At 38.7% G+C, this 22653-nt stretch overlaps 1 protein-coding gene across 1 annotated transcript in view; it reads right to left on the minus strand.

The window, feature by feature from the left end:
- Window positions 1-21270, minus strand: part of DWF5 (Ergosterol biosynthesis ERG4/ERG24 family) — a 37805-nt gene extending 16535 nt beyond the window's left edge. Inside the window, exons 1-7 of the mRNA XM_088956790.1 lie at window positions 20633-21270; window positions 19833-20055; window positions 19139-19194; window positions 9316-9418; window positions 9145-9210; window positions 6937-7050; window positions 4938-5064 (exon numbers count right to left, since the gene is read on the minus strand). Of these exons, the coding sequence (XP_088812916.1) occupies window positions 4938-5064; window positions 6937-7050; window positions 9145-9210; window positions 9316-9418; window positions 19139-19194; window positions 19833-20055; window positions 20633-20724 (781 nt within the window). The 5' untranslated portion in view covers window positions 20725-21270. The remainder of the gene's footprint in view (window positions 1-4937; window positions 5065-6936; window positions 7051-9144; window positions 9211-9315; window positions 9419-19138; window positions 19195-19832; window positions 20056-20632) is intronic.
- Window positions 21271-22653: the final 1383 nt, after the last annotated feature.

Consider the following 22653-nt stretch of genomic DNA (forward strand, 5'->3'; position numbering starts at 1 on the left):
GGTTTCTTGAAGCTGAATTTCGATAGGAGCAACCAAGGCAACCCAAGTCCCTATGGTATGGAAGGAGTTATAAGGAACGATCTGGGAGAGATTTCACTGTACTACTCCAATCCCTTGGGAGTTAGAGATTCTACAAGTGTAGAATTACTAGTGGCCATTCAAGAGTGCAGTTTGCATCTGTGTTAGGTGTGGAAAGGTTGGTGAATAAAAGGGATTCCAAGGTGGTAGTGGGTTGGCTGAAGGACCCAAGTAATGCAGTGTGGTCCTACAAGCATGAACTCCAAAAATTTAAGTGGCTAACACATAATATATATGTAAGAATACAATGGGTGGGGAGATCAGAAAACGCACTAGTTGATTATCTAGCCAAGCAAGGGGAAAATAAGGAATCTTTATTCTGGGCTCAAGTGTAACTACTTTTATTTCTTTTGCCTTGTACTTTGGTAGGAGGGGTCGTAGCTCGCACCGCCCCTCCAGGGGAGGATTGTATCAAACTAATTCTATGAATTAATAAAATTATCCTTAGTCATCAAAAGAATGAATGTGTGGAGCAAATGAGGAGGTCCAGCGAACAGCGTTTTGTCTATAAGCTGGACTTAGAGAAGGCTTATGACTTGGTGGATTGGAACTTCCTAATAGAGGTATTAAGAAAGTGTGGTTTTGGAGAAAGATGGTGCAACTGGATGAAGGATTGTGTTAGTTCCTATCATTTTTCAATATTTATCTATGATGTGGCCAGGGACTTCTTTCCAGTTTGTAGAGGCCTAAGACAAGGTGACTCTCTATCGCCCTTTCTGTTCATCCTTGTAGCTGATGTATTTGGTAGATTAATCACAAAGGTTGATAGGGAAGATGTAATAAAGGATTAGAGGATAGGTAGGAATAGGGTTCTAGTAACCCATCTCCAATTTTCTGATAACATTATTATTTTCTATGAAGGGGGAGATTTGAGTAAGGTGAGGAACCCAAAAGGATTGATAACACACTTTGAGAGTGTATCCAATTTGAAGAAAAACCTGGACAAGAGTTGTGTAGTGGATATTAATATGGATGATAAGGCTATTGATATTTTGGCAAAGTGTTTAGACTGTCCTACTTCTTCCTAACCCATGACCTACCTAGGTCTTCCACTAGGTGTTAACCCAAAGGAAAGCTGTTTTTGGACTTCAATCTTGAAAAAGTTAGAAAAAAGACTGGCAACTTGGAAGAAGAATAATATCTCTCTAGGGGTAGAATAACTTTGTTAAGAACCACTTCAGCTAATTTACCAATTTATTACTTCTTTGTGCTCCTGCTAGGGAGGTCAAGAAACTGGAAAGATTGATGACAAACTTTCTTTAGGAACCATGGGAAGAGAAAAGGTACCATTTAATAAGGTAGGAATTAGTATGTGGGACTAAGGAAGAAGGTGGACTGAGAATAAGCAATTTAGTCCCTAAGAACGCAACTCTATTGGGGAAGTGGCTATGGAGATGACCATTGGAGAGAGAGAGAGACTTTGGCATGAGGTGGTAGCTAGTATTCATGGGTCGATGGAAAATGGTTAGAATGTTGGTGTATCATGTCAAGCTACCTTGTCTACACCATGGAAAGCAATTCATGGCATCCTTCCTCTTTTTCTAAATTTTATTAGGTATGATATTCACTCTGGTAATTTTGTATTCTTTTGGGAAGATATTTGGGTGGGTAATTCAACTCTAAAGGACCTCTTTCTCTTTACTCCATTTCCTTGTTTAAGAAGAAGGTTTTCTAGCTTGCTCCTCTCTCTTGTCCTCCCTTTGTCTTTAAGTTGGAATTTTGGTTTTAGAAGAGGCTTAAGGTACAATGAACTTTAGCGTGTCTGGATAGGAGGATTTGGATCCCCTATCCAAAAGGTTCCTTCTCCTATGCTTCTTTCTTTAAGCCCCTTTGTTCTTCTGGTCAAAGGGTTTTTTCGATTGAGGTTTGGACTAGGCATGCTCCCCTTAAAATTGTGGTATTCTACTTAGAGGCTTTTTTTTTTTTTTTGGAAAAATCAATACCTTAGACTGTTTGCAGAAGAAAAGGCCTTTTATATGTTTGTCTCCTAACTGGTGTGGTCTTTGCAAAGCAAATGGTGAGGATTGTTTCCACTTACTAATTTCATGCATCTTTGCTGCAGCTATTTGGAATTGGATTGCTTTGTTTGGGTGCAGGTCAAACTCACCTACAAAATGTAAGTCCACTGTCTGTTCCATCTTTTTTTGTGTCGCCCACTAAAAGAGGAAGTATGTGGAGAGCAGCTTTCCTCTGGACGATTTGGAAAGAAATGAATGCAAGAATCTTTCAAGAAAAAGAAAGTAGTACATTAAATGTTAAGAACTGCATTTTGACAAAAACAATATATTGGTTGAGAACTGTGGATTCCTTCCAATCCTTTTCTTTTGATGACCTTTGGAGTAGTTGCTCAGCTATGGCAGTTAGTTCTTCCAGGAAGGATAAGGTCTATGCAAAGTGGGTTCCTCCTCTTGAAGGAAGTCTAAAGTTGAATTTTGATGAAAGTGGTCAGGGTAACCCAGAACCTTCTGGAATAGGAGGGGTGTTGAGAGATAAGGACTGTAACATTTTAGCCTTATTCTCTAGCCCAGTCGGTTTAGGAGACTCTAATAGGGTTGAACTATTAGCGGCCTTACAAGGTATCCATATTGCAAATCAGCTGGGTGTGGAAATCTAATAATTGAAGGAGATCCTAAAGTTGTTGTAGGGCAGCTGGCAGACTCGAACTCAGTGGTTTGGTGCTACAAAGACCTCTTAAAGAAAGCTAAGTGGTTAATAAGAAACATGAACATTAGCTGTCACTGGGTGGGTAGATTGGTGAATGCTTTCGCTGCTCATCTTTCCAAACAAGGGGTTAACAGGGAAAATCTATATTGGGCTGCTCTGTAATCCCTTTTCTAGTGTTTAAATTGTAATCTTCCTTGTAAGGAGAGGTCGCATCTTGTGCCTCTCCTTGAGGTGCTTGTAATAGTCCTCATTTCCTGCCAATAAATTCATATTTCAATTATCATAAAAAAATTATTATGAGACCACTTTGATGGCCTAGATCTTTCAACTGATTTGGTATATCATTTGGATGGGTTAGATTAAATGAAACCTTAGTACATGATTATCAAAAGAAGTGAAACCTTAGTGCACCATTTAGGTGGGCTAGATTAGATGAAATTTTGATACACCATTTGGATGGCTGACATTCATGTTGTCAAGGAAACACCAGGGTGACAAGGATCATAGTGATTCTCAGCAATCTGAAACAGTTGTGGAAACAACTCTGAAAGAGGACAATTGCTACACCAAGGGTTTCTAGAAGGCAAGTCTTTCACCATTACCCAACTTAGGCTAAGCCCTCTGCTGAAATTCGGAAGAATGTCCTTTATTTCCCTCCATAATGAGCAAACCTAAAGGGGGTAAAGATGAGATAGTTATCTTATCTCCTCTGTCAGTATCGTATTTAGCAGCAATTATATCCCTCCACCTCCCTCTTTCCATCCTCCAAATCCATTTTCCCAACGAAGCATTGTCAAAAATCTTCGACCTCCCAATCCCCAGGCCTCCTTGGTCCTATGGAGCACAAATCTGATCCCAATTAAAATGAATCTTTTTTTCCTCCTCCCACCCCTCCCATAGAAAATCCCTCTGCAACTTTTCTATTCTTTGGGCCACTTTCCCTAGGATTGGAAAGAGGGACAAGTAGAAAGAAGGCAGGTTAGAGAGGGCGCTCTTTAAGAGGGTGATCCTACCACCCAGGGACAAGTATTTAGCTGAAGGACGCTTCTTTTCTAGATGCTTACTCCAGAACTGGATCCCAGATCAGAGACGAGGTACATTTAGCCCCCAGAGGGAGGCCCAGGAACTTAGTTGGTAGAAAGCCCACTTTTGACATGCAAGAGTCTCAGCCAAAGCATCAAATTTTTCCACATTTCCCACTGGAATTAAGCTTACTTTTACTGCAATAGTCCAATTGAAACCTGCCAGAACTTAAAACCAGCTTGGACACCCAACATCATTTCTAATTGCACTTCCTTCGCATCAATAAAACATTGAGTGTCATCAGAAAACTGAGGGAGCTGCACTCTTTCCCTACCAGGAAACACTTCAAACCCCTCCCAAATCCCCACCTCCCCAACCTAAAGGATAAAGTTGGTTAGGATCTCCATCAGACAGATGAACAGCAAGGGGAGATGGGATGGGCTTGTCTAAGTCCCTCAGAGCTCTTGAAGAAACCAGATGATTGCCCATTTACAAGAACAGAGAATTTAGTGGAAGTGATACAAACCTTAATCTGGTTTCTCCATTTTTGGACAAAATCCATTCTTTCCAGCACAAGTCCAAGCATTTTCAATAAAATGATCATAGGCCTTTTCCAATTCCAACTTACAGATCAACCCAGGTTTCCCCTCCCTTTTTCTAGAGTCAATCAGCTCATTAGCCACCAAGACATTGTCCAACATTTGACAACCCGGCACAAATACAAATTGGCTTTTAGCAATCACGCTACTAAGCACCTTTTTCAACCTCTAAGCCAGCACCTTAGCCAATATTTTATAAAAACTGTTCGGCAAGCTAATTTCTGGGTTTGGGGGGAAATGGGCCTAAAATCCTGACTAGAGGATGGCTTGACTAGTAGTCTAGTCCAACCAGTTTGGTTAATGATAGGTTAAAAACATTAATTTTATGAGGCCTCATGTTTTTTCTTAGCAACACAGTTATGCACCTCCATCATGTGAGCAGTTCACTGACTTTTTTTTTTTTGATAATTAGTTCACTGAAGGCATTTTCCCTTAATAAGACCATCATTGATTGGATTAAATATAACATTATCTCATTAGAATAGTTACTTGGAGATGTCTATAACCTTTTTATTCTACCCATGCTAATAGGTATTGGTAAGTTCAGCATAAACAATATAAAAGTCTGCATACCTCGATCATGTGCAATATCCATTGTATTCCAGTAACCAGATTCCCACCAAAAAAACTTGGTAACATATACCAGCATCAATGTAGTATTTACTAGCATAGAGTCAGCTACTCGGCCATACTCCTCATACTGTATATTGAAGAAAGTGGAAAAGAAACTAAGGAATAAATATGCATGTCATTACCTACAAGTAACCAGCTATAAGAAACTAAAGTTACACGAGTACAAGTTAGGGTTACCCACGCAAGTCATGCAAAGAGATCTAAGAAAAAGAAAATAAAAGGGAAAAAAGGTGTATACCAGGTCTACAATAAGGAGAATGCAAGAAGACTAATGATTGTGATGGGTAGACCATAGAACTTGATCCCATGAGTCCCATACTGGTGGTTCTTAATCCCAACAGTCAAGTAGTCAACCAAAAGAATTGTGGATAATTTAAAATATATGACAATTCTTCAAAAAATTGTTGAGAAATCCAATAGAATTATTTGTAGGGATCATTAGAAAGATATGAATATTTTTCTTATTATGCTTAACAAGAGCAGTGATGTAATTTCACCATGTTTAAAGAGTTAAGCATATAGAGCAAAGTTCAAAATATTGCAACATGTCAGTGTGTATATGATACGAAATTGACTTTTAGGCTGTTTTTGGCTTGAAAGAAAAAGTAGGGAAAGGTAGGGAGTTTGAAAGAAAATGTAGGAAAAGGTAGGGTTTCCCTACCTTTCCCTACTTTTTCTTTCAAGCCAAAAGCAGCCTTAAAGTCACTGATACGCACATTATTAATAGTTTAAAGTTTTTAAAGTTTTTCAAACATTAATACTTGTTGTACAGTACCCACTCCAACCTATAGGAATGAAAAAGTAAAAGGAGGCATGAGTTTTGATGTTTCAAAACTCTCGATACACAAAAATTGCATATCGACCAACCCAAGGAATGTTACATTCATTCTTCTTCTTTGTCTCTTCTTGCTTCCTTCTCTTCAATCATTACTCTTATTGTTTTCTATTTTTAAGATTATTCAATCAGGATATGAATGAATTAATCCAAGAGTTCTGATCTGATATGACCACTAAGGGGGTGTTTGACACCTTTGCGTTTCACAAGCATTCCATTTTTCTTTTTTTGAAGAGTAAAGAAGAAATTTCATTAAAATAGAAAAGGAAAATACAATCTGATTGGGTGTCAAGGTAAGCCCTACCATTCAATCACTAAGAAAACAGGTTTACACTACAGACCTCATTCCATTTTATCAAGAATGAGGAACACCACCCCCTATTTTATTGAAAAACACATAAAAAGCATATTTGGTGGAGATGCATGCTGATTGGGTGTTTAAAGTTCCTTGACTTTATTTTTATAATATTTACATTGTAACATGTATGACATCTCAGAAAAGCTGTCAATGTTTTCAAATTTTGGTAATTCAAGAAATGTCATTTTGATGATTCAAGACCCCCCACACACAAATCCCAAGACATAATCATTGCATTAACACTTCTTCAAAAAACATTTTTTGGTGGCAAACAGATGAAGCAGGACACTTGTGATATGCATCAGTGTCAAACACTCACTAAACGGTACAGTTCCTATTACTTACCAACTCATAAGATAATTACCATTTAGTCACTGAAGTAATAATTTGTGGTATTTACTACCAAAAAAATTGTGGTATTAGACACTAGGATAGTATCTAATATCTATCATGCATTATTTATCAAAAAAAAACATCTATTATGCATCCATTGAAAAGAGTAAAAAAAGTTTAGTTTATATGTTTTACTACCTAAAAGCACTCTATAAGATAACAACAAGCCATTATATATAGTACATGTTAATTTATGTTGTACAAAAAATTAGAAAGGAATAAATGTACACATAGGAGTAACCAAGAAGTAAGACAACAAAATCTAGCAGAATGTTTTAATCCAACATGGTAATGCCACTATTTAGAGGATCCACACAAAATAGATTAGATACATGCACTCTAGAGCAACTAACCTGCTTGATGCAATATGTCACAGCAAGAACTGCCCAGGACATCATGCCAAATCTGCAGTTGGTAAAAACCTTTATATCAAAGTCTTTACCTATTCGAGGATACAGCTCCATTCCCTGCATGAACAAGTAAATGATGTAAGATGTTAATATCTTTTGATTGGTGTTGTACTGTTATACAAGAGATCATGTGCTTCATCCTTGTAACCCAAATGAAATTTTCTCATCATAGGCAAGTTTTCAAAGAAGAACAAAGCAAAAATACTCTGGAGCTGTATTCCTTTAGCTATCTGCCAGCACATTTGGAGAGAGAAACAAAACAAACAAAACATTATTTGAAGATAGGAAGCGGCATTGAAAAACTATGTGCTGATATAAGGAATATGATTGTCTATAAGGTTCTGTTGTTTCCAGAATTTTCAGGTTTTGATAGAGATGCATTTGGTTCAAGATTTTGGGATACTTTGGAGCTGTTTCAGACAGTGTTTTCTTATGTATATTTGTAGTTCAGTTTTCAGTTAGTTGTAGTCCATTCTGTCATTTTTCATCTTCATGAACTTATTTTGACTTGGGATGCTAACTAATGGACCCTATTTGCAATTATACTCTCTTCTTTTAAGTACGGAAACTTCTTTTATTTACTATCAAATAAACTTAAAAGGAATATGCAATTGATGCAAGAGAAGTACATGCCATTAGATTCTTCTTCTATTCAGACAGGAGTAACTCATTATCAGCATGCAATATAAACTAGAAAAACATCTTGCACAAATGTAGTATTTTTTTTGATAAGTTAGACCACTGCAGTATTCAACCAATCTTTTTGTATATCTTTATTTTGAGGTTTTGAGGGGTCCTCTACCTCCTATAATACAATGACTTGTGTGTGTGTGTATCTATCTATCTTCAGTTCACCCCATGTCCCTTTTGGTCTGCCCCAAGCTCTTCTAGACCCTTCAAATTGCAACAGATGATTTCATCTCACTGGTGCTGTAGATGATCTTCCCTGCTCATGACAAAACCATCTTAGTCTATTTTCCTTCATTTTATCACTCACTGGTACTACTCTCCTAGGTTCCCACTATGTTCATTTGAATCATTCCTAATTTTCCTAGTCATCCATCATAAAATAAACAAAAAAAGTGAAAACATATTATATGTTTTCTTTTTCATTCTTTTTCTCTGGTGGGGTATTAGCTAGCTTCAAATATGTAACCTCATGATGAAGATGTAACAAAACAACCAATGTGCTAAAGAAGTATGTCAACGAGAAATAGAGCTGCAATTATCTGGACAGTTTGAGAAGAAAGAAATGTAAGAATCTTTAAGGAGTAGGAAAAAAGTATGGAGGCACTAATTGAGTATATCACAGCTAGGGTGGAATATTGGATTAAGTCATTGGACATCTTCCATCTTTTTCAACAGATGATATTGTTAGGAAATGGGGGCAGGTGGTTGGAACTTCATCAAAAAGGATTATGATTCATAGAAGTTGGACACCACCGGAGAGGGCTTCATAAAGCTTAGCTTTGATGGCAGCAACCTTGGGAATCCGGGCCTTCAGGGATGGGAGGAATCTTTAGAGATGAAGAAGGTCATGTTATTGTGGTGTTCTCCGGTCTAATTGGAGTGGAGGTTCTATAAGGGCAAAGCTTATAGCTGTAATTTATGAAGCACAGTGAGCAAAGGATCTGAGCTTGAGTAAACCAATCATTGAACACAACTCAAAGGCAGTAATTGGGTGGCTGCTGAACAATGAAAGAACTTGTGACCATATAGAAATGAGCACAAGAAACTCAGGAGGTTGATTAGGAATATTTGAATGAAAGTTCAATGGGTTCAAAGATCAGCTAAATGCCTGATGCATTAGCTAAACAAGGGACAATTAGGAATTAGTTTTTTGGGGTTCAATTGTAAACTTTATCTGAAAAGATAGTGACTATACTCTCCAAACTCTAAAATGTATGTAACTTTGTACATTTTGTTGTTTATATTAATAAAAGGAATCGTTATTCATCAAAAAAAAAAAAATCAACCAGTGAGCTACAGGTTAAATACCTAAAGCAATGTCTGTTGCTGATCCAGAAATAGTATGATATAGCAAAGACACCCTTAGAAAAAGGGACAAGAGTTGCAAAGAAGTAGAAACGTATGCAATGAATATCAACAGAACACAGCAAGTTCAAATCATCAACAGCTCAAAACACATACCCAGTAGAAATCAATTATCAAGTTTCCTGATGACCCAGAATCAGTAGACGATGGTGCCAAATGACCCTTGTAAATATAAATTCATTAATTAGAAAGGTAATGAAGTAGGACAAATAATTGAACCAAAACTGAAGCATTTGCATGGTAGTCAGTACAACAACAAATCCTCACCTTTATGTATAAAAAGATGCAAAAGATGAAGCTTCCAAATATTAGTGCTGAAAATATTTCTCCCAAATGATCATAGACAATCGCAGGATTGAATATGCCAAACCTGAAGATAAACATAGTGAGTATCTATAATCTGCAACCAATACTAAGTGGTATTTAGTAGAATACAAAATCAAAAATAGAGTATAAGGCTGACCAAAAGCCTCCCCCAAAAGTTTCTTTGTTAACTCCCGCAAATTCTGATAAAATCAAAATCCAATCCAAAATCCTATTCTTAACAATTGAACAGAGTTAATCCTTGCACCTGGACTGGTAATAAAAAAATTCTTCCATTCCTCTCTTTCTGGGCCTCCCAACAAACTGCGAAAGGAACACAACTCCACATAATTTTTTTGAATCCTACCCTTGCAAAACAGGCCATGACGCAAAAGTTTCTTTTGGAGACCTTCATGCCCACATATCAACTCTGAATAAACTGAAGAAATAACTCCAAATGAACCTTGTAAAGCAACAATCAAAACAAAGATCAAGCACATCCTCCTCAGCATCCATGCACAAATAGCATCTGCCTGCCATCTGAAGCCCTTTGCCTTTGATGTGATCTTGAGTGAATATCCCAACCAGCTCTTCACCTAGTTGTACCTTTACTTTTCTTTAATGAAATTTCTCTTACCATAATATATATATATATATATATATATACATTCTTAAAAGTAAGGTCAGTCATCATGTAAACACGTACTGTAACTGGACTGTGCATTTGGTGAAAACATTGGGGCTGTTCAATGGCAGGGCTGTGCTGCAGCTGATGACATCATCCGTGGGTGGCACTAGGTGGCTACTTCTTCCACTTCAAGGACTACAGCATCCTCCTAATGAGAACCTCCTCCAGTACATTCATTCAAGTTAAACTTTGATGGCTGCAGTAGAGTTACCAGAGCCTATCAGGGATAAGAGGAGTATCTAAAGACCAATAGAGACATTATGGAACTTTTTTTCTAGACCAGTAGGCCAAGGGAGTTCAATTAGAGCAAAACCATACAGTTCCACAAGGATTGCGGCTAGAAAAAGTGATGAACTATAACTTTTTGATTGAGGGATGTTGGACAGTTTTGTATGCCTTAGCTTCAATCAGAATGATGTACTTTATGAGTTTATTGTAAATGAATAAAAGTGCATATTTGATTCAATGTTCCCTTGGTATAAAAGTGCATACCCTTAAACTGGACACTTAATGAGACTTTTATTAGTTTAGAATGTTCACAGCCAATGGGTCGGTCTGGGGAGACCTATCCTAATAAGGCTGACACTGTTGTGCCACCAAGTCGGTTGGGGTGGCCTGTCTCAGCTGCCAGGGTGAGACCCTAGGCACATACAGTGTAGGATTAATTGAATCTTTTGAACTGGACCAGATTTCCAATATTGCCCTGGACCTTGGAGATTGATGGGCAAAACTAGAAAGTTACACCCGACCCCTAGACTCGATTATGATACTGCACTAGGTGTCGGATTGGGCTGTCTTTGATGTACCAATCAGTGAGATCCTTAGCGGGGGTCAAAACCTGGGTATGTTGGGACAGTCTGAGAACTCATCTGAGTGGGTGATCATAGTGACAGGATCAGCCCCTTTGTCGGACAAAGGTAATGATCGGGGATGCACTCTCACTGATGGAAACTAAGACTGTCGACAGCCGATTTCAATCGTTGAGATTTGTTTTGCAAAGTATATTTTATATGAGATATAAAAGTATATATATTATGGTTTCTAAAATGTTTGCAAAAGGTTTTAATTCCCGGGATCCATATAAGTAGAGAGTGCAACACTGTTCCTTGCAGCCGAGGGAGATGTCATCTCTTGTCGGGTAGTGTATGATCATTATGGACTGAGAGGTTAAGTGTAAGACCATTGAGGATAATACCTGATGGGCTAATCTTGCATCTGCCCACAGTCCTTGGGTGTTACAAGGCGGCTTGACCCAGGAACCACTTAGGGTAAGTGTTAGGCCCATAGAGACCATTTGATGGGTTTCAGGGGGTGCACTATCCATAGCAGTGTATTCGGCCAGGCCTTGTAACAAAGGCTGGGCCGAACCCATGTGGTTGATGTGTAGATCAATGCTTGGGTCCCACGCCATACAAGGAAGCCCAACTGGGCAGCAGTTAGGAAGGTTAAGTGAGCACATAAGCCCATTTCGAACTGGACTTATTTAATAAGTTAAATATGGGCGAATTCTGAGATGGATTAGCAGATAGGATAGGGTCTTAACCCTATCCACTCAGAGAGTCCAGATCTGAATATGATTCAGATCTAGAAACCTCCTAATGAGATTAGGAGAAGGCTGATCTAATCTGCAGATAAGATAAGGGTTTATCCTTATCACCTAAGGGGATGTCTGATCCAAATATGATTTGGGTTAGCAACTCCTAATTGGATTAGGAGCTGATCCTTTGGGTTTACAAAAGAAGGAGGAGGCGGCAGCCTTTAGAAGGATGACATAATCAGATCCTCTTCAGAGCTGAAATTACAGAAGAAAGATTTCTACAATCCCTACAAAGATCTTTCTTGCCGCCTCCTTCCTGCAGCCGCCAAACAATCAGTTCGATCTCTAGTTGTGGGAGAAGTCAAGATTCAATCTTGTCATTAGTTCTTTGAGAAATAATTGATAGGAAGTTGTGCTCACGTGCCATCCTGCTATTTCTTGCGAAGGACAGAGTTCTTGGAGAAGAACACTGTTGATTCTGCTCCATCCTACACTGCGCCATCTTCAGTGGGAGCAGTCTTTGGATCCTTCCTTGGGCGTGAACACCTTCGTTGGGAGATATTATTTCTCCGTATCAGGTATAATCCTCTCCTATTCCTTTTTGGTTCAGATATGGTTCAATTTGTGGTTCAAGATTGATCCTTGAAAATATGATTTTCTAAATAGGGAATGCGGTTCCCAGTTGAAAGGGAGAGAAAAATTTTTGAAATTCGCCCCTTTTTTCCACAAGATTTGGGCATCCATACGATGGATCTCTCATCCCTTCGAGGGAGACTCAAGTGGTGGTGGAATGGATTCAAAACGAGGGCAAGGCCCCCTTTCAGTATAGGAAGTATATGAAAGAGATATAGAAGCTCGAAAGGAATAGCAGCATCTCTTCAACAAGGGCATGCAGATCAGACAATGGTTGCGCAGAAACTTTGCAAAACAAGGTGTGTTTTGGGGTGTGGGTGAAGATATTGATGTATGTAGACGCTAATTGGCCATCCTAAACTCAAAGATGATGCAATATTGTACATAAACTAACCTATCAAAAAATATTGTTCATAAACTATTTCTTACATTAATAAAAATTGTTCAGTATATACAAGGGCAAAGGAAAAGGAAAAAATAATAGATAATTAATACACACCAACTGTAGTTCTATATAACCAAGCACATATACTAATTATTGTTCTAATATCAAGTCCTGTCAGATGAACTAACAGCAAAAACAAAACCTATAGTGCAAATCCTTAATATATCATCTCATAGAATCAAAGCATTTCCTGAGATATGAATATGGGTAAAGCACGATGCTTTTCAAAGGGAGTTACCTTGTGCTGCTACTTGATGCTATTGGCATGCTAAGCAAATTCTTTTCCTTTTTATACCCCATCTATGTCTGTCAATGTTAATTTGTCCACTTAAATCTTTCCAAAGGGGAGAAGTCTATGGATTTCTGGAACATGTTTGGGAGCTTTTCAGGAGAAATTGATTCATCAGGCTCAATGGTAAAGGATCCTTGGAAAGCTTCCCATTTTGGTGGTTCACTGCATTGTAAGGGATTCCTAGTAGTGCTACAATTCAGCTTGCTTCAGGGATTCATTGTTTTCTTTTAGTGTTCTGTCTAATTGCATAGGGAAGGGGAGTGAGAGAGAGAGAGAGAGAGGTAGAGGACAGAGAGGAAAAGGTAGCAAATCTAGGAGAGAAGGAATCTATGTGGAGAAGAAGAAGTAACTGCAGGGGTTGGAGGTGGGTAATAAAATTAAGGCCAGTGAAATTTTTCTTTATGTGAAGAACACTGATGTGGTCCCCACAGTGCTGTATGGCAGCAATATTTCTGTTAGATATGACAGCGTTAGTTGGTAGTTATTTCAGTTAGTTATTTCAGCTTTATTGTTAGTTATTTCTTATTCTATTTGCCATGTAAGCAATAAGGGCAATTCAGCCCTTCTACAGTTAGCCAATAGTTATAAATACTAAGAGAGGGTCGGCAGAAATTATGACCTATTCTCTCTTTCCTGAAACTCTCTTCGTGTACTTTTCTTCCTCTCTTCTCTTCTTCTTATCTTCAATTTTTCATCTTTTTTTCTTTTTAATTCAAGACTGATTGTAGTCTAGATCGACTACTTGGTATTAAAGCCGACCTAGGAGCTCTTATGCTAGTTTGATTAGGCCGACTGCATGAGAACCACCTAGGTTTGGAAGTTTTTCAACAAGGAAGGAGGATCGGCTGATCTTTGGAGGTAACTGGTAGCGTGCGGCTGCTACTAAACAGATTGTAGAAGTCTGGGAGAGTTCCAGTAATCAGGAAGAATTAGAAGAAGCTTCGGATCCTCAAGATTAGGGTTTTGCATCAACCAGAAGGTGGCGGCCAGAGATTTTTTCATAAAGTAAGCTTTTTCTTGTGATTCTATTCAGAAAAGATAATCTTGGTTTAGTCTGAGAGGTGCGGCTTCAGAATCTTTGTGTTTTTTTTAGGGTTTTGAGAGAAAACCCTAAAATTCAGAACTGTTATTTGTTTCATATCAGAATTTGGACTGGTTTCATTCAGAATTCTGTTTTTTGTGTTCTTTGGAAGAACTAGACCGGTTGCTATAAGTTGTTTGGGTGTTGTTTCTCCTATTACAGTAATTAAAAAAGTTTTTTTTTTATTAATTATTGATCAAGAATGGAGTTCAAGAGTCAAGGAGAAGGTGTTTTTGGGACTAGCAATTCTGGTAACATGTTTGAAAACACTTTTCAGATTACAACAATTAAGTTTGATGGATCAAACTACCCAGAATGGGCTCAATCGTCCATGATGGCCATTGGGGGTAGGGGAAAACTGAGCTACTTGTTGGGAGATGTGAAAGAACCAACTAAGGAGGACCAAACCTATACCAAATGGGTCCAGGAGAACTATTTGGTTATGACATGGTTGTGCAACTCTATGCATCCACATATCAGCTGGAACTATTTGTGGGCAAAAACAGCTTAGGAAATCTGGGATGTCATGAAAGAAACCTACTCTCAACCCCTTATTGTTGCTAGGGCTTATGAACTGAAATGTGAGGTTAACAACCTTAAGCAAGGGGAGAAACCAGTCTCGGTTTACTTCTCTACACTAAAATCTTTGTGGCATGAAATTGACCACCTAGAAACACTTGAGTGGGAAAGCCAGAAGGATGCACAAACTCATAGTAAGCAGGTTGAGACTAATAGGGTTTTTGAGTTCCTAGCTGGTCTGAATCCTAAATACGATATTGTGAGACAGCAACTACTGACAAGAGACAGTATGACCCTATCGCAAGCCTACTCCTTAGTGCACAGTGAAGAGACTAGGAGAAAAGTTATGTTGCAGCATCAACCCTTCCCACCAGCCTTGGCAGCAGTCAAACCTAAGTCCGAGGGTGATATGGAGAGGGATATAAAGAAGGAAAACAAGCGGGATCTAGTAATGTGAACATTGCAAGAAACCCAAGCATACTAAAAGCACCTATTGGAAACCGCACCCTCATTTAGTCCCAGCAAAACTCATGAACAAAAGGGGTAATGCTAATATGGCTCTTAAAACTGATTGTGCCTCCTCATCGGGCACAAAAGGCACCCCTAGACACCCTATCTGCTGTCCAGGCTGCCCTGACTCAGTTGGAAAAGGAAGTTGGCAATTCAGCTCAATCATCTCAGCCACCATCAGCTCCCACATCAGCTTTTGCTCATTCAGGTACTTGGGCCTTAGCTTATCATGCTTCAGCTCCAGGTAACACTGAACATTGTTGGGTAATAGACTCAGGTGCATCTGACCATATGACTGGCTTGCCATCACTGTTCACTACCTATCACTTATCTTCAGTTCTGCATGTTCCTAAGCTTAATACTAATTTGCTTTCAGTCAGTAGCATTACAAAACATCAGAATTGTTCAGTAACCTTTTTCCCTGACCAATGTGTTTTTCAGAACTTGGAGACAAGGAAGGTGATTAGGACTGGCCGTGAGACGAAGGGGATCTATCTGCTTGGAGAGAGAGAGTTCACATTGGAAAGATAGTGAAGATAGGAAGTCTTTTGTTTCTCAGTCTGTTAGTCAGGTTATGCTTTGGCATAATCGGTTGGGTCATTTATCTTTTCGGTCTTTAAAGAGTTTGTTTCCTAATTTATTTGAGTTTGTTCAGATGTCCAATTTGAGATGTGAGCGTTGTGAGCTTGCAAAGCATTGTAGAACATCTTATTCATTGAATAATAAAAGAAGTAATAATCCTTTTGATATTGTGCATACCGATGTTTGGGGTCCTTATCACATCACTACTATGGGGGGGTACAGATATTTCTTGTTGTTTGTTGATGACTATACCCGGTTTTCTTGGGTTTATCCTATGCGTTCTCGAGATGAGGTTCCTACTTTGACCCGGATCTTTCATTAGATGATTTTAACCCAATTTGGGGTCAAAATCAAAATCTTCAGATCCGATAATGCGAAATAATACTTTGCCAACCAATTAGCCTCCTATTTGCTTGACCATGGGATTATCCACCAAAGTACTTGCCCTCACACACCACAGCAGAAGGGGGTTGCTGAGAGGAAAAATAGGCATTGGAGGTGGCCAGAAACATCATGTTTAGCTCCAATGTGTCTATTCGTTTCTAGGGAGATGTTATTCTTACAGCAGTGTATCTCATTAACCAAGTTCATTCACGGGTTCTTGACATGAAGCCTCCATTTACCCTCCTATACCCTGATAAAGACTTGTTTGTTGTTTCCCTTAAAACCTTTGGTTGTACTTTCTTTGTTCAGATTCTTGGACCTCATCGTTCCAATTTGATCCTAAGGCCTCCAAATGTATTTTTCTCGGTTATGCACAAACTCAAAAAGGATATTGCTACTATGAACCCACTTCTAGGAAAAGATTTGTCTCTATGGATGTTAATTTCTTTGAGGATGCACCCTATTATCCTAGGGTTTCTCCTCAGGGGGAGAGTAGTGAGTGTGGGGTTAACTCATCAGAAGTTCCTTTACATGTTCCATTGAGTGATGAGGGATGTAATGGGGAGGGGTGTCAGAGGTGCCGAGATTTGAGAGTCTATCACAGGCAGTGGAGGTAGGTTGATTTTGGTCATCAGCAATCCAGGCCAGCCCTAGTTCCTTCTGCAGACCCAGATCCAGGTACTACAGTTCCTTTATCGGATCAGGGTTCCACTGAGATACTTTCCACTGTTGAGCCCTTACCTCCTTTGGATGACCTTGACCTCCCCACTACAGTCCGTAAAGGCAAACGGCGTTACACCACATCCACAACCCACTGTATTTCCCAATTCTTGTCCAATGATCACTTGTCCCCCTCTTACAGGTCCTTCCTCACATCTATTACTGATATTCCTATCCCTAGAGAGGCATTGTCAGTTCCCGAGTGGAAAGATGCAATGAAGGTTGAAATGGATGCTCTTCTGAGGAATAATACTTGGGAGCTAGTTGACCAGTCTAAAGGGAAGAAACCGGTTGGATGTAGATGGGTATTTACTGTGAAACATAATGCTGATGGTTCCATTGAAAGGTATAAGGCTTGGTTAGTTGCAAAGGGATTTACTCAGACTTATGGAATAGACTACTTAGAGACTTTTGCTCCAGTAGCAAAGATGACCACTATTAGAGTTTTATTGTCCCTTGCAACCAGTTACTCTTGGCCCTTGTTCCAGATGGATGTCAAAAATGTCTTTCTCAATGGAGACTTGTAGAAAGAAGTCTACATGCAGTTGCCTCCTGGATTTTATGATGCAGACACAAGAAAGAAGGTTTGCCAGTTGAATAAAGCTTTGTATGGACTAAAATAGTCCCCTAGAGCTTGGTTTGATAGATTCAGACAAGCCCTTGAAAGGTTCGGCTATGTATAGGCATAGTCAAACCATACATTATTCATTAAGAGAATGGACTCTTCCTTGACCTTGCTTGTTGTATACGTGGATGATATTGTAGTGACAGGGAATGATAATGGTGAGATTGAGTCTCTCAAACAACTCCATCAAGAATTTGAGGTGAAAGATCTGGGAGAGCTACGATACTTCTTGGGTATTGAGGTAGCTAGATCTAAACATGGGATTTTTGTTTCCCAAAGAAAGTATGTTCTAGATTTGTTGGAAGAAACTGCAAAGTTAGGTGTTAAGCCTACAGATACACTTATTGAACAGAATCACAAGATTAGTGCAGAGGGTGAAGAGCTACTTGAAGATAAAGCTATGTTCCAGCAATTAGTTGGAAAACTCCTCTATCTTTGTCTCACACGACCAGACATCAGTTATGCGATCAGCGTTGTCAGTCAGTATATGCACTCTCCTAGGACTACTCACTTACTTGCAATTGAGAGGATATTAGCATATTTAAAGAGGTGCCCAGGTAGAGGTATACTATTCAAGAATAATAATCACATGAAGATAAAGGTTTATATAGATGCTGACTGGGCCGGGAGTATTGATGATAGAAGGTCTACCTCTGGATATTGTGCTTTTGTAGGAGGTAACCCGACCTCCTGGAGGAGTAAGAAGCAAAATGTTGTTTCTCGTTCTAGTGCAGAAGCTGAATACATGTCCATGGCTAATGGTGTGGCTGAAATACTATAGTTGAAATCACTATTTGAGGAGCTGGGTATTGCTTATGAGAAGCCCTTAATGTTGTATTGTGATAATTAGGTTGCTATTAATATAGCTCATAGTCCGGTACAGCATGACAGAACTAAGCATATTGAAGCAGACCGACATTTTGTCAAACAAAGTCTTTCAAATTGCATGGGAAGGTCTACTCTTGTGCTGCTCATGCCTCCCCTTTTAGATTCATCCTATACACATGTTTTTTCTTATATTAATACATAGTGCAGCATCTCTATCAATCAAAAACAAAAGGGCCCTAGAGAATTTTTCTTTGTGGTTACTTTTTTGCCCAATTGGTGTTTCTCTGTCTTTCCATACACTTAGAGAGAAAGATAGAGATAAAAAAAAAAAAAAAATTAACAATCCCTTGGAGTTCCAAAAAGCTCTATTAGGAGACAAAAGCACAGTGTAGAATCTTCAAGAAACTTGAGTCAAGTCCCATGTCCAGTATTCCAGTTTGGAAACCTTTATAAATATAACTACTTGATCTCTTAATTTGATAAACAAACAAGCAATAAACAGAGCTTACTGCATCAGATTCAGATCAATCATCAACTATCTTCTGCCAAAGCAGATTTGTATTCAACCCCAACCCATATAGATTTTTAAATAACTTTGAAAGAAAGTATAGAAGTAGTATCAAAATGTCTTATGAGAATTTAGAAAACATATAGATAAAAACGGTATCAGGGTGCAGATTCCCCAAGTATGATGCATGAAAGGCACCCAACTCCTTAACAATGTAAAACACCTCAAATTTATGGGGAAGCACTTATCACCAACTTGAAGGGGATAGAAAGGCTAGGGAGAAGACCAAAAAGGACATGGGTTGAAGTAAAGTAGCAAACAAAGACCTAAGCACTCATAATTTAACAATGAATATGGCACTAAAAAGAACAGAATGGCAAAACAGGATTCATGTAGCTGACCCCATATAGTTGGGATAAGACTGAGATGACTTACCACCAAAGGCCGAGGTACGTAATCAATGTTACTGCATATGCTGCCAAGCCATTTGCCTACATTAAGAAGAAAAGCATAAATCTCATGTACCAGTGTAATCTCAAAGTTGAGATGAGAAAGACCTTTAATTTAGCAATGCCTTAGACTGATTAAAATAAATAGAAAGGAACATGAAAGAAAAACAAAAGGAAATAAAAAGAAAATGTATTCCAGTTTTTGGAGTATTTTGATCAGCATTCTCATTAATAACCAAATTCTCTGTTAGAACTCACATAAATCTCAATAAGCTGAAGTTATAAATTCAATACTATCAGAATTGTCCATAGAAAATGCAATTACAGTTCCAATTAGGAAAAAAAACAAGTACATGCAGAAAAATGCTTCGTAATGAATCACTGATTAAAAAGATAATGAAGAAGAAAACCTTCTCAGATAATCATGAATCACGTCAAAAACTATCACTTGGTTTACAGCTATAGAATCAGACTGGTAAAACAATAAACAATTATATACAATTGGGGAGCAATTAATACCTTGTAGATTTAGAGGAAACATTGTGGACATCTTTGGATTTAGACACCGTACTGGATTCAATTGTATTCAATTTTTCTTGTTTTGGTGAAAACTCTTCACCTAGTTGGTTGCACTTGTACTGGATTAAAATTTCTGTTTTACTATCAGAAAAAATCACTACCTTGTAGACAGGTCGATTCCCCGCAGGTGAAATGGGGCCCTCAACTCTTTTCCCAGGTAGAAAGAGCTGAAGCACAGCTTCAAACACTGCAAAGAATGCAATGATCTTCCAAGCAATAGCAGTCGGTTTTGGCCAAGTGTTATTGAAACCCTGAAAACCATGTTGCTTAAAGTAATCCCAAGTCTGAGAAACAGACCCATCAGCATGGACCATCGTATACCATCTGCATTTTAGAAAATAGCAACAAAATTCCGTAGTTTAGTTTCAAACAAATACCGTTAAGCTTAAAAGTTCAGTGTTAGATTAACTCAAAACATGAGTAACATTTCAGTTAGGATCCATCCCTTCAGCTATTTTCTCGCATAAATTCTAACTGATTCGATCCTAGTAAAAATAATACATAGAACTTAAAGTAAAAGTGGCAATTCCATGTATCTTCGTCTCAAAATCAACCAAAAACGATTGCAGAAAAATGTTCACTGCTTTAACTCGATGAAACAATACAGTAAGTACTAAGGAAAGTTTGAACTATAACGAATAAAAGTTGCAAGTATCAACAATTTGTTTTCTTCTTCACAAAGAAATCAAAATTGCAGAGATCTAAGTGACAAGTAAAGAACGAGAGAGAGCAAAGCCATCCGGGTCATGAAATAAGCAAAGATACGCCTCAAAATTCAAACAAATAGACGTCATTTGGGAAAAAAAAAAAAAAAAACTAAAGGAAACCAGTGACGTAAACCAATCAATGATGTTAGAGAGAAAGAAACTGGATGTACAGAAAATGAGAGTGAGACACTTACAGAAGAATAACGAAAGGAGGACATAAGGTGAGAAGAGAAAGCATGGAAACATAAGTGATCAATGGTGAATGAACAGTCTTCGATTCCCCCATTTTGTCTGATCGCTCTCTCTCTCTCTCTCTCTCTCTTGCTCTCGCACTGAACTTGACGAACTGGACAGAGTGAAGCAGCAAGACTGTATTGCAAATTTAGGACCCTTTTACTTGTCTGCAATTAGGTCAAGCACCATTGGAGTCCATCACGTCCTGATTGGCCCATTCTCGTGGCATGTGAATCCAATCAGACAATCACAAAATATCTGTCGAAGTCGTGCGTGGAATACGACCAGCGCCAGCGGACTTTTCCACCTCAATCCAGAGTCCGGATCTCTACTTACACCAACCTCACAGTCACAACACATCTTTATCCGCACATTGGGAAGAACAAATTGAAACGGGCTTTCAACAAGCAGATCACATCAGCGCCTCACGTACACATCGCAGCGCGCATTAAGGAGACCGGATCTACTCGTCACGCAGGGCGCCTCACAATGACCTCACACGCACATCCTACTCATGTGTGAGGAGCAGATCTCGTTCCCATATTAAGACTTTACACCCCTACTTGCTCCCAATCACTATCTTACAGTTTTGAAACCTAGGGCCACTTTGCTTCCTCTTAATTCTTATTTTTTAAGATAAATCTTTTTATTTAAAAAAAAAATGGTTTTTGTTTCCTCTTATCTCTTATCTCTTAGGCTGTGTTTGGTTTGGGGGAAAATGTAAGGAAATGCCACTTTTTCCTTCAAATTAAACATAGCCTTAAAGTGCAATCATATAACTTTTTGTTTTCCAATGATACCCTCAAAAAGAAACAAAAACTCTCATATATAGGTCAAAATGGATATTTTATAATTTTCATAACTTAAAACAACATTCAAAGAGTTTAAAGAAAAGAATTCACCAATACCAATATAACTCTTAATGTAATTATTGCACTTTCAAATATCATACTTCAGAACAAACGAACAGGCCCCTAATAATCTAACCCCTGGTCTTGTTTCTCCTCTTAATCCTCTCCAACCCTTGGCGTTGTAAAATAATTGTAGTCAATTGTCGGGTAAACACAATCAATGGTGCACCAACACTAATGGGCTCTTCTATTCATGCCGCTGGCTACTGTAAACTATAAGTAAATCCAAGCTCCACACCTCTATCATTTTCTAGTTGGAATCAATATCCGATGCATGAATAGGTATGCACTTCATATTTTCATTTTGCAGCTCTTTTATTAGGTTATTCCCCTCGTTGAAGTTGTCTAAATTCTGTTAAATCCTTTGTACTTTATCTTTAACCTATATCAATCTAGCGGACTTAAGAGTTCAGTCTAAATTTTGGCTTTGAATTTGTTGGTATTTGCATACCAAATTGTTGCCTCACGAATTAGCGGGGGACAACAAAGTAAATCCACTCTCTAAGTTCCGAAGGTAGGTCAAAGGCTTTAATGTCTAGGAAGAGGTAAGCTAAGGCCGAAGACTGTAGGCCAAGGCGAAGTGTTCCCTCTTGAGTACGATAGAATCTGAGGACTGTAGGTCTTCGTCTCAATGACGAGGTTCCTGGAGATCCAAGGTACTGCAAAACAAGAGGTGTCAGAGGCCTTGGGTGAAGACCTGAGGTGGGAACTCCGATGCTCAAGTTAGTACGAGGTGTAAGATAGGGGGAGGTGTAGACGAGGTCTTGGTGATAGTCATCGGATGCACTGGGTCCCCAATAATAAATGCTAAGGGAGCAAGTAGGGGTTGTTCATAAGAATGCCCAACCCAATCAAACCGACCAACCCGAGTCGGTCGGGTTTTCATCCGTACCGGTCGGTTTCGGGTTGCTAGTTTGGTAGTTCCAACTTCCTAGTTTGAATAGTTTCCTAATTCCTAATAGTCTTCTACTTTTAGACTTCTACTAGAACTAGAACTCTAGAAGGCCCATTAGGCAATTACAATTAGATTTCAATTAGGTGTCTTTTTTTAGTTTTTTACCTAGATTAGA

The sequence above is a fragment of the Nelumbo lutea genome, chromosome 8, assembly GCF_056320005.1.
Source record: "Nelumbo lutea isolate HS-2025 chromosome 8, American lotus-T2T, whole genome shotgun sequence".
NCBI classification, from domain to species: domain Eukaryota; kingdom Viridiplantae; phylum Streptophyta; class Magnoliopsida; order Proteales; family Nelumbonaceae; genus Nelumbo; species Nelumbo lutea.